This window comes from Zosterops lateralis, assembly GCF_965231275.1.
Source record: "Zosterops lateralis genome assembly, chromosome: 10".
NCBI classification, from domain to species: domain Eukaryota; kingdom Metazoa; phylum Chordata; class Aves; order Passeriformes; family Zosteropidae; genus Zosterops; species Zosterops lateralis.
In genome coordinates this window covers 6,727,148-6,739,966 of record NC_139770.1, presented here as the reverse complement: position 1 = coordinate 6,739,966, position 12,819 = coordinate 6,727,148, and the positions used below count along the sequence as shown (strand labels likewise).

Sequence of the window (12,819 nt, the reverse complement as noted above, 5' to 3'; positions counted from 1 at the left end):
AAGTGAAAATGGAAGAAGAAATATACTGCCACAGGAAGATCAAAAATGAGGCACTTGGGGCTTCAGAGAGTTATCATTAATCCCCTCCTGCCCAGAGGGCATTCCTGTGTGACCATCAAAGTGACACACATGCAGCTGTCTGGCAGTTTGCCACATCTCAGTTTGATGGACTTTGCTCTGGGGATGGCTCAACCACCAGCTGTTCAGAATGGCAGCTTGTTTTCCTCCACAAATTTGCTCCAATGTTTATCTGACCTATCTGGAGCCAAGAAAGTCGATTATAAATCGTTTTCAAGTGTGTTTTTGACACCTTTTCCTTACCAAAACCTGGAAACACAAGCAGCCATCAAAACCTGAAAGCTTGTCCTGCCTGAGCACAGCTTTGCCTTTAGATTAAGATCAATGTCAAGACTGGGTTGTGTTGCCTAAAATTGCTGTTGTGCTCATGGCTTAACAAAATGTGTAATAATGTTCACCTTATTAATACGGGGGCGGGGGGAAGTACAGGGGTGTGTCTGTCTGGTGTGCTGATAAGGCTGTGGGGGTGACATTTACCCCCAGGACAGCACAAAGAAGTCCCTGGCTGGTTCTGTGAGGCAGTACTGCTCAAGGAGTTGCATGGCAAAAAACATATACTTCAAATAGGCAAAAAGAGGTAAAAGTTAGAAATATATTCCAAGAGGCAAAGTGAACTCTTCTTCCAAGGGAGAGGGAGCTCAGGGGTGGAGCTGAGCATCTCACTGAACCAGCAGTGCCTGAAATGGTTTGGTTCTGTTTACCTCATTAGCTTGGGCATTCTCCAGATCAAGGGATTTAGAGCACTGAAAAACTGTTTAATAATAACTGACAAAATGCAAGCATTGATTTTGAAAATGCTGCACAGGTATGATAAAAGAGTAGGTACGTGATGGATGACAGAGAGACATGGGAAGCACTTGTTTGGCTTTGTTTGGGTTGACTAAAAGATGAGAGACAGACAGAGAGAGAAGGATCTCCTAACAGTGGCATCAATATGAACAGTGTAAGACACACTCAGACCATATAGCAAATTTCAGATCCTCCTTTCCCACTCTGTGCAGCTGCACACAGATACAGGGATGGTTACTAAGACAATCTGATGCCTGCAGATAAAATGTTTATGTGCTTTTATATAAAAAGTGAGGTGGAAGAACAGCTCATGATTGCAAACTGGGAAAGAGGACAGATATTTCCAAAGCTACTGCCAATCCCCTTACAAGGACAAGATTTGACTCCTGCACATACTGACGAGGAAACCGTGACTCAACACGTGGCTCTGAACTGAATTGCATTCACAGGTGTTTATTCATTATGTCTCCTAAGCTCCAAAAATAAGAGCCTTGAAAAAAAATAATTTAAAAAGACACCAGGGGGTGATGTTAAAAAACTACCAACAAACCAGCCCTTCTGAAATAATGGGAACAAATGTACATATTTCTCAGTAGTGAAAGAACTAAAACACAGGTGTATTCAGACTCAGATAAATCTTAAGTTTCCCCTGTGTACAATCAAGACTGTAAACTGGAGGAAGACTGATGTGGGGAGACAAAGGTTTCCTCACCAGATGAGGACTTGGCTCTTCCTGCTCAAATACACTTATTTTCGAGACTATTTTCTTTGTGATAGCTCTAAATCCAGGGCTTTTAGTCTCTTAACAAAACTCCTGAACACAGTGATTGCACTGCAATAGGATTCAGGGGAACTATCACTGGAGACAGCAGGACTGGAACCAATTCCACCCAGTGTGGGTGAGAGTGGAAGGGATGGTATTTCCTCTCCCTTGGCTCCTTTTCCCAATGCTACCAGTAACACACAGACCAGTGTGCATCATTTCCAAGCAGCCTAAACCCCTGAAACTGGTGAGCTCATTATCCTGCAGGCAGGACACCAGCAGGAATTCAGGGTTAACCGCATTAACCTGGCTCGTGTTTGAACACGCTGATAGCAGCCTCTCAAAAGAGAGCAAAGTTCTCAGGGCTCAGCTGGAGGATAAGGTCAGCAGCTGACATTTTTTATAGTAGTTTTCAGAACTTCTGCCTCCAAACATACAGATGAAGCACACTCCCTCACTTAAAAGTCAATATTGTGATAAGAATTCTAATGCGATGGAGGAATATGTGCCACAGTAGCAGTATCACGGACTAGGGTGGGCAACTGGGTATTTTCTGTAAAGGCTGTGAAATGGAGAGTGTTTGCATGCACAGCCTTTCTTTTGCAGGGAGACATTTCAGCTTTTCAGTTGTCTGGAACGCAGACAACGACTGGCCATGCATGGAGCCTGCTAACTCTCCTCCAGAGCATGACTGCTCATGAATGCAAGCAAAAAAAGTCCAAACCGGCCTCATCTAAACCATCCTCCATCATTTGTCTTATTTGTTGACTGATACAGGGCCATCTGTCTAGTTGGTGAGACAGAAGCATTAAGGTAGAGAAATCACAGAAAAGAAAGACTGGGAGAGCCCTCAGGGGTCACTTGGTCCATCTACTGCCCCATGGCAGGTTCAGCTTTACCTGCACCACTGCTCTGTGTTTTGCCTCCCTTGTTTTCCAAAAGCATTTCCAAAATTCCCAAATCACCCACCACTCCACGAGGTATAAAGTAAAAGATGTGCTTAATGAAAAATACAACTGTTCAGCCAGCAGCTTCTCTCTAGGATGTTAATGTGATGTACAACATCCACCGTGTGGTTTCCTAATGCTTTCAGGAATTCGTGCTGATCCTTAGGGGACATGCAAATCTCAGGACTGGAAAATGGAAGATAAAGGCTTTTATTTTCCTCTGAGGTTGTTATTGGTAATGTGCATAAGGTGAATTTTGGCTAGATGGGGTTTTGATATAATGTATTTATGCAGTTGCCTGGAACAAAATGGATTTGGCACATACTGAGCAGCTCTCAGGTCGTGCTCTATTAGTCATCTCATTGAGGTTGCTCTCCTCTTTCCTTGCCTTCCCAGGACACAAGGTAAAATTGGACTAACTCTCCATTTGGTTCATCCTCTTTTTTTCTTTCTGCTTTTCATCCTTGAAAAGCCTTATGCACTTATGGAGTGCATAAATGTGCCCCACAAAAGAGACACCCCAGACTCAGTGCCATCATCACTGGGAGAAGGTCGCTGCATGTTCCATGGCGAGCCCCTTCCACGCTTCAAATCCAGGGATTTCTCCCCAGGACCTACTGGAAATGGCAGCAAACCTGCTTCCTGCAGCCCAGCATCCCACCAGGATGGCACCGTCACAGAACTCATTCCAGTCAGTGCCAGGGTAGCAGAAGCATTGAGAGATATCACCAGCACATTATGGATTTTAAAAATTGCTTTTAATATCTAATGTCCACATCTTAATCTCAGTCAAATTAGCTGACTCTTGCAGGGACTCTAAGAGGGTGGAAAGGAAGAATGTTTGTGAATGGATATGAGGAAACAGCAGGGAGATTTCACAGAAGAGGCAATTGAGAGCTAATCCCAGGCTCTGATGTGTGACAGTGCCTCTGAATCCTCTCTTATTTACTGATGAAGAGCAATTGACTGAATTGTACTATTTTTATGTTTTAAGCATTTTTCCAAAACTGCATCCTTCACAGGAGTGTGTGGGATGAAGTGGCAGTGGAAAGGAGCAATTCTAAAGTAGTTAACAGGCCTGACTGTCATTTTTATTCAGCCTGTATATGTAAAGCTTTTTAAAAGTAGTTTTAAGGGAAATGAGAATCAACACTCTTGAGCTTAGATTGTCTCTTACAGTTTGAAGAGCTAGCACAAATCTTTCATCCCCTTCTTCACTTCATGGTATGTAAATCAGAGAATACTATGATTTTAAAAAATAATTCTGCTTTGGCTAACAGTAGGAAAATCCATTATTCCAGTGATGGACAATAACACTGTAAAACTTATTTATTCATATCAGGTACTGCAGGTTTTACCATCCATTCTTGACTTGCCAGCAGCTCTCTGCATTAGTGGGACTTTCTTCATAGCCTCATATTCCAGTATTTTCCTGGACTGAACATTCCTAATTGGGAAGATATGGCTGGACATGGACCACACAAAACAATCTCTCCTCTGGCAGATCAAAGCAGAGCAGACATATCTACACCACTTGCATCCTCACCTAGGACTTGCAAAGTTTTATTTTTTGTCATCACTTCAGAGACTTTAAGAATAGAGAAGGATGTAAGTCAAAAGATTTGAGGCTCTGAGAGGTTGCACTGCAATCTGGGTGTTTGTTGTTTGTTTGAGTTTTGCTGGTTTTATTTTGCTTGTGTGGTTTGCTTTCTTTTTTGAACCTTATGCAAAGCACCTAAATGTGGTGGAGTTAGAGACAAAGCCAAATTGCTGGCCCAACACTCGTTTTCTTTTTCTCCCTACAACTTATCCTCATGTTTGGTAATTGCTCTTCTTTGAGAAGATTTGGTTGGGTGTAGCTTTTGTCTGGGTATTTTACCCTGCTCTGAGAGTAAGACCCCAAAAAGAAACTTGAGGAAGAAGAAATTTCTGGGGGTAGAGAAATAGAGCTAAAATACGCTTCTCACACTCAGAACTTCTACAAATGCCTTTAATAGTATATATCCAAAGAGAAATATATTATCAGGGGTTACTTTGCCCAGTATTTCTCAATAAATCCCCAGAAGCTTTTGGTTATGCAAGAAACACAGAATATTTTCCCCACTGTTTTAAACATCATAATAAAATACGAAATAAATATATTACTGTTAGTTTCAACATAATTTCATGCTGTCCAGAAGTAAGATGGGAGAAAAACCTTTCAGGTAAAAGCAGAAATTTCATTAAGAAGCAACATGTGAAACACTTTCTTTGTTAAGCATAATTAGCAGTTCAAAGACACTTGCCTTTCAAAGTGTCTGCTTTGATTCCTGTCAGATGCAGAGGCAGTGATATATGACACGACATTCATCAACTAACTCTCAACATAAAACGATGTGATGATTTTTCTCTAATTGATGGGATGGCAAAGCAAGCCTTTTTTTTTTTTCTTTTTTCTTAAATGAGCTTGAGAAATAATTTAAGTGGCTGTCAGATCTCAAGCAGCAGGTAGTAAAACACTGGATGGAAAATTTTCAAATTCAGTTTTTGCCCATTCCCATGTTTTACTTTTAGAAGTATCTTACTTTCTGACACATCACTTATTACTTATAGGAATAGTTTTCCTCTGTTTTTAAGACATCACCTGTTCAAATTTACCTGCTGACTTCAATTTGCTGTTCTGACAGCTTTCTTTGAAACTAGGTGGCTCTTCTGAAATGTATTTCAACCGAGAGGTTTCAAAGTAGTTTCATTTTATTTTTGATCTTCCTGTGACTATCAAGTCTTATGCTGGCCTTTTTTTTCTAGTTGGCTGCTCTGATGTTTCTTTCTCTTCACTCTCCACTGACTCCCCAGCACATTTTTATTTTACAGGTGGATATTTTGTGTATTCTTCCTCACATGGTATTTTTCTCAGTCCCCGGATTCTACAATTAACATGATTTGCTTTTTTTTTTTTTCAGAGTAGAATAAAAATTAAAATAGTCTAAAATAACTAATATAATAGGCAGTCAGAATGACTCAGAGGCAGAAAGACTTGAGAGGATGAACTGCTCACAGCAGAAATCCCAGGTCTGTGCTCCACCTGAGCTCAGGAGAGAAGGGGTGACTGGTCCTACATCACCTTGAATACCTTGATGTAACTTTGATGAGTGAAATGGGTTATTTCCATGTGCCCAAAACTTGCCCCTTCAGATTTTACACAGGCTGTGGGCAGCATTTTGAGCTGTCCAAAAAGTGAAACTGAAAAGCCAGTAGAAATATTCCTTTATATAAAATCAGGTTGTGAAAATAACTATTGAGGTTATTTTTAATTATTTTCTCTGTGTCTGTGGTTAAAGGTTTTAAACACTGAGCCAGGCCTCCCTTCTGGGTTCATCCCTGACACAGGACTTTCTCTCTCTTCCCTTGTCACCAAGTGTGTGACTGTTTTTGTCTCAGTGTAGAATATGAAAAGCAAAGTTCTGCAGCAAGAAATGTCCTGGAACCCTTGGTGAAAGAGGAAGGTGGTATTTTGGAGGAGCAAATGTTCAAAGCTGCTGCCTTGTGTGCAGTGACTCAGCTGTCTGGGCTTGGGTTTGCCAACAAAAAGGCAGCTAAAGTCAGCATTTCCATGAATCCAGTGAACAGTCACACTGTGAGCTCTGGCATGGACATGTAAAATCTTCCATCAGCTGCAGGGAACTCTTTGCTGTGGACAGGGATGAATAAAGCCAGAGCACTGTATGAACACCCAGTCAGGGGAGGCACCTGCCCCAAGGAACATTGGGTCTGCATGAGAGAGGGGGGAGAAGCCAGAGGAATGACCAAGAGAAAGATAATTTTTATATCCCCAATTTGAGGCTGTCCCTCTCTGACACCCTTGCTGAGTTAGTGTCACCTCAGAAGTTACATTTCCTTCATGCACCAAAACACAACTCTGCTTTCTGGTACTGAACAACATGAGGGAGCAGTGCCTGGTCTCTGTGAACTGAAGAGAAAACTAATATAAAAAGTTTGTTGATTCTACAAAATGTTTTAGGAATATGTTCATTCTGTTTCATAGGTGAACTAGCCCTGTGGTCTCTGACGTGCAATTGTTTGCTATCAGTGTTTTCCTAGAAAACTTTTAAATAGACATAAGATTAAATTATCAGCAAACAGGAAATAACAATGTTTACTTTTTTGGAAGTTGGGAAACCTGGCTCCAAACCCCATGAAAAAACAGCAGGAGACCAACATAACACAGGTGTGCATGCAAAACTAACACAACCTAAAAGTTTGATATTAGAAATACTCATTGAATAGTACAGAAAAAAAACCCTCCATCTCAGTAAATTTCAAACTTAGAAATTTCAACTTAGAAAACAGAAAGAAGGAATGTCAAGAATGTTTTGTCTTTAATTGCCTATTTTTGACATGTGGAGTCATGTTTGTACAACACAAAATCATTGTCATCCACCCAACTGCCAGGTATGACACCCTATGAGTAAAAGATCTGCACATCATCAAATCCCAAACAGAGTAATTTTCCTTTAAAGACACCATTTTTAATTGATCTCAAAGTCCAGCTTAGCTCTCAGTACCACTTTTATGCCAGTGCCACCAAATTGTACCAGCATTATAGGATTATGAACTGGGATCACTTACCCTGTCAAGGCTGGTTTCACACTGACACTTCCAGCAGGGCAGGTGCTGTATTTTATTAGTTACAGAGATTCACTGTGCATCCAGAACGTGCCCTCTGCACCCTGCTTTTATAGCAGGATTCAATACAGCTGAGCAAATACAACCTCTGCATTATAGATGAGGTACAGGAAGGTGATGGGAGCAGGGTAAATGCTCTCATCAGGTGTAGTGTGCACAGGGAATCAGAAACACAGAGACACTCTGTGAGACCAGGGAAAAGGAGGAGGGGAAATGTGTCTGAGTCTGCTATGAAGGCCCAGCAAACCCTGCCCAAAGGATTTCTGTCCCAACCAACTCTGTAATCCCTACCCAAGGCCTGGATGCAATTACAACTCCACTATAATCCCATGCCTGACTTTAGTTAAATTCACAACATTGCAGCCAAACAGGGGGAAAAATACCCCCAAACAAACCCAACATACCAGTTGCTAATAACTTCTGAACAGCAAAACCCAACAGCAACTCCCCAGCCCAGACTCGTTCCTACTCACCTCCATTTGTCTCTGGGATATTTAAGGCAAAGGCTCATTTTTGTCCTGCAGATTCCGTGCTGCTGCTGCTCAGTGTTGTTTTGCCAGGTCGTAAAAAGGCTGCTGACCAGGAGGAAGAGGAAAAGCAACACGCAAAGCAAACACAGAAGCCCAAGAGGAAAGCTACACCCTACGGACCAGCGCTAATAGCAACGGCGAGGCTCCCAGGGAGGGAACACTCCCAGTTAGTAACTTTTTCCACCCATACGTCTGTTACAAAACAATTGAGCTGCAAACTTCTCTTCCTTCTTGCAAGCAACGCTTTGCTACAGAGGAGACCTCAGATAAACTAAATGATGAATGTGGGACTTGTCAGGGTGGTGTTGTTGTTTTTTGTTTGTTTTGTTTGGGTTTTTTTTTACCAAGTAAGCAAATTATTGAAGTATAAACTAGAAGCTCAGCTGACTGCTTTAAAAATACACTGCTAGGCAGTAATTATGACAAGGTGCATTTTGTCCATATTTCATTTCTGTTGTTTTTTTTTTTAATTCAAAAGTCTTCAGCAAAAGCAGAGTCATATTTGAAATAAGCACCTATGGGAGTTTCTGGCCAGGAAGTGCAGCAGAGGTGAATGTTCAGGTGATTAATAACTTAATTTTTTAAGAGCTTGATGGGCAGACAAGGAAAATATGCCAGACTCTCCTTGCCTCAAGAAGGATTTTTAGTGCCAAAACAGAACTGCAATGAGAAGGAAAACTCATGATTTCACCTCTAAAGACTTTCAGGGTAGAGAGATGTGTGGAGGGGCAAAGGGATTTATTGCAGCAGCAGAAGCTGCTGGGCCCAGCTGTGTTTTCACATTCTTGCCTCAGTGGATTTGAGCTTCTCCAAGAGCCAAGGCTGCTCCTTAAAATATGTCATAGGGTAGCTACGTGTGTGAGCCCACAGAGGCAGTGTGGAAACTTCTGTGCTGACAGTTAATGTGTGGCTTGGAAGAAATAACAAACAATTTGGTTTGAATTAAAAAAGTTTGACAGGTACATCTTGCCAAATGTTAGTCAGAGAGGAAAACTGATGGATACATGCTGTATGAAAATTCCCACCGTGGAGCAAATGAATTTGTTTTCAGTATCAGGTTCTTCCCTTGCCTCAGAATAAACCTGGAACAACTTCAGGGAGGTTGAGAGAAATTAAGCTTCCATTCACCAGGGTAAATGAAGTCTGCCTTGAGCACAGAGCCAGAAAATGCTGTATGCAGTAGCAGAGGTGTGACAGGACTGCTGCAGGAGTTGTCCTGCTAAATATAATATTAAACCCCATCCCTGTGCCCCTGTAACCCTGAGACATCTTGCTTTGCTCTTTTCCATCTCCATGGGCTGGTGGACTTTTTAAAAGTTGTGAGTTACTTGAGGAGACACACAGATCATGTAATAAGGTGATAAAGCATATCATGGGAGAATATTGAAAGGCATCTGAATCCACTCCTCAGACCCAATGGAGCAGGTGTGCCTGTGCCCTTGGTGCTGCTTGAAAACTGCAGCCAGCATCTCATCCAAGTCTTGTTTTCTGGAGAAGTGCTCCCCTGTGAGGTTCTCTCAGCCAGGAGCAAACCTGAAAGCCTTTCCATCCACACTGCCAAGCCAGGGAGGGGATGGCCTTGGGACACAGGCCCAGGAGGGACACAAGTGTCCCCAGCCCTGGCTCACCTGTTCTCTTCAAGCTGAGAACTCCAAGCTCACTGGGCAGGAGGAACCTGCATCTTCCCCTCCAATGCAGTGGTTGTGCAAACCCAGGGCAGCATCTGGCCAAGGTTTGAAGATTGAGTTTGAAAACATTATACAAGAAGTGGGAACTGATTTTGGAGGGACAGGAAAATTGATTTACACCTCTAAAGTGCCTGTATATAAAACCAGACCTTTAGAAGAACAAAGAACCCTGTTTCTTTGGTATTTTTGGGTTATTCCTTTAAGAATGTTCCTTTTAGTCTGGCACAACATGGAGTGACATGACAGCACACTTTCCCCTCCTTTATAATTTTCTCTCTGAAAGAGCATCTGGCCTTGCTGCCTTTGTAGCTGGTTAAAAGCTTGACATGTCAACTCTGAATAATTAAGCCAGGTTAATGGCAGAACATAATTTACAAGCCTCCCAGCATACAAATTGGTTGGTACAGCTGTTTGGAGTAATTGCCAGCAATGGATTTGTGCTTTCTCACTATTCACAGAGCTGGTCACCTTATGAAGGAAAATCAAGGGAGTACTTCCAGCACAATTATATTTGACCTGCTGGCTTTCAAAGGGCCTTTGAAGGGAAATATTTTCTTCCTCACTATTAAAGCAGTGCTGCCAGAAGCATGGGTAAATTCTTAGGTACCAAACCTGGCTCTATGTGCAACAAGGACAGGGTTTATAGTAAATCCAGAGGCTGGTTACTACCCAAAATACTGAAATTGTCCCTCTGTCCCCTCTCTGTATCATTCTATATATTAATTTTATTAATATTTGAACAGGATGTATGTTTAGTTTTTGTAATTAATTACAATTAATTGTATAATTATATCTCAGTGTGTGCACACCCTCCTTGCATCCCTGCTTGCCCTTACACAGGGCTCTGGTTCAGAGGGCATGGAAGTCACCCCATTCTCTGCCTATTTCACTCCCTGGTTCTGTCTCTAGATAGAGATACCTTTCAAACGTTTCACCTTTCAATGACATTAGAACTTTGAGATTATTTTTGACCTCTCAATGATCTTTGACCCTCAGGAGGAGTATTTGACCCTTTGAATGAACTTTGACATTTTGGGATGACCTTTGGCCTGTTGAGATGACCTTTGATCTCTTGGGATGACCTTTCACACTTGGTTGGTCACTTCCATCTTTGGAATGCTGGAGTGACTTTGATCTTTCAGGAAAAAAATTTACTGTCAGGGTGACCTTTGAACTATCTGTGACCCTGTTCTTTTTGATCACCTCACATTTCAGGCTAATCCTTCAATTTTTGATGACCTTTGACATTGTGAGAGACCCTTGTGTGACCTTTGCCCTGTCCTTGACGTTTTACCTTTTTGTAACCTTTGATATGTTGGTGACATTTTTTATCTCTAGTGACCTTTGAGATTTCAGTGACCCTCAAACATTTTGGTAACTTTTGACCTTTCTGATAACTTTCTGCTTTTTGGTATGACCTTTGACCATTCTGGATGACCCTTGACCTTTCTGCACTGCCTCTGGGGATTGCCTTTGGCTTTTGATGTTTTGATTATGACCATTTATCTTTCTTCCCCTATCTGTTTTCAGGTTATTTTATTCCTTACTTAAAAGACAGACCCAAAATACCCTCCACTCCACTTTTTTCTTCAAGAAAATCCTCTTCACATGATAGGTTTGTGGTGCTTGACTAGCTGTGCTTTCAGAGGATAATACATATTTTGTGATGGAAGTTATGTTTCAGCTCTTGCAGTAATTCCTTCTTACATTTTATTCATGGTTAAAAGTATCTGGATATTCTTATTGATAGAAACAGCTGAATGTTTTTGAGTCCTGCTAATTTGACCTCATAGTAATTCATAGCAGATGCATCACAAATTAATTATGTGTTCTGGGAAAAAAAAGATTCCCTATCATCCCTTCCTCTGGTTGCTGCCATTTAATTTCACTGGTGCATCTCTTGTTGATGTTGTGTGAGACACAGTAAATCTTTGCAGTCTCTTTTCTGTCCATTGTTCATAAACATCTGTTGGTGTCACTTTTAATTTACTTTCCCCTTCCACTAAATTTTATTTGATCTGTATACTCATTAATGATTTCTGCATGTTAACAAGTGATCTTTCTCTTCTTCTCCATTCCTGTTTTATGGTTTGTCAGCACTGGATTCTGGCAGAGACAGCAGAATTAAAAACATCAGCGTGGAAAGTGGAAAGGGCTGATGTAATGCCCTAATTCCAGGTAGGAATATTGTACAGGATAGGGGAGTATCCCCTTGCAAGCCCTATCTCAGTGCCTTTGGTGCCAAGTCCTCTTGGCAGTAGATCCAAATGCATGTTGAAAATGTGGGAGGGAAGAGCCATGAAAATACTGAACACTTGGAAGACCTTACCTGCAGGGATAACTTTCAGGGCAACCCAATCTGTTTAGTTCTAAGAATTAAAGGGATATTTGATTAGTTTTAAGCACTCTACAGAAAAAAATACAAATGTAATAATAAGGAAATCTTCAATCTGCTAAAATGAATGTAAATAGATAGTGAGGATAGTCAAGTTCAGATTTGCAAGACCCTGCAAAATCCTAAGAGGAGAATTTGCTGTCACAACAATTCCCTGGAGGCTTTCTAGGCCATCCGTCCTTGGGAGTTTAAATGTGACCTACCTAAAAATCCTATAATGAAATGGGCTTGAGGACATGATGTGTCATCAGAACCACCAATTAAAACAAAAATCACCACTCTGGACTTTGGTGGATAGGCCACCTTTACATAACCTGGAAAGGGACCATAAATAAATAGAAAAATTACATATAAACATTACATACAGAAATTATATTTGATAAATAACATGTTTCTGCTACATTTCCTGAGCATTTCTGATTTCTGACCCAGAACCAGAACTTTAAAAATACAGTTTGTTCCATGTAAGAGCAGCAAAAGCAGCCAAGCAAACACTTCCAGGGATTAGGAACATAAAAGGAATGATGTGTCTCATGGAAATAATATTTAGAACAGCTGAGATTAAAGAAGTGACCCTGGCCCAGAGGCTATGCTGAGATATTGGATGATTCCTCATGCAGCCAAATTTCCTGGGAGGTTGTGAGCAATGTTCAGTGGTCATAAGATGTAGTCTCACCTCCTCTGGGTAAAAAACACTCTTAAACCCACACAGTGTTGGGTTACATTGGGAAGGAGAAGGCATATTTCCAAACCCAGTGATTATTTCACTAAAATTCCCTTTGGTGATAAAAATTCACCCTGGGATTTTACGCCCCAAAGCAGATAACTTAACTAGGATCCTTGCTGATTCCCTCCCAGCTCTGTCTGTTTATCTAGATCGATCTATCTATCTATCTATCTATCTATCCATCATCATCATCAATCTATCCATCATATCTAGTTTAGCCTGAGGCAAAATATGTCA

At 41.2% G+C, this 12,819-nt stretch overlaps 1 protein-coding gene across 3 annotated transcripts in view; it reads right to left on the bottom strand.

Moving 5' to 3' along the window:
- LOC310913317 (calcium-activated potassium channel subunit beta-2) overlaps positions 1-8,389 on the bottom strand; it is a 142,310-nt gene extending 133,921 nt beyond the window's left edge. For all 3 annotated transcript variants that reach the window (XM_083868647.1, XM_083868649.1, XM_083868650.1), the window contains exon 1: positions 7,716-8,389. In XM_083868647.1, the coding sequence (XP_083724773.1) occupies positions 7,716-7,753 (38 nt within the window). In that variant the 5' untranslated portion in view covers positions 7,754-8,389. The remainder of the gene's footprint in view (positions 1-7,715) is intronic.
- Between the last annotated feature and the right edge of the window lie 4,430 nt (positions 8,390-12,819).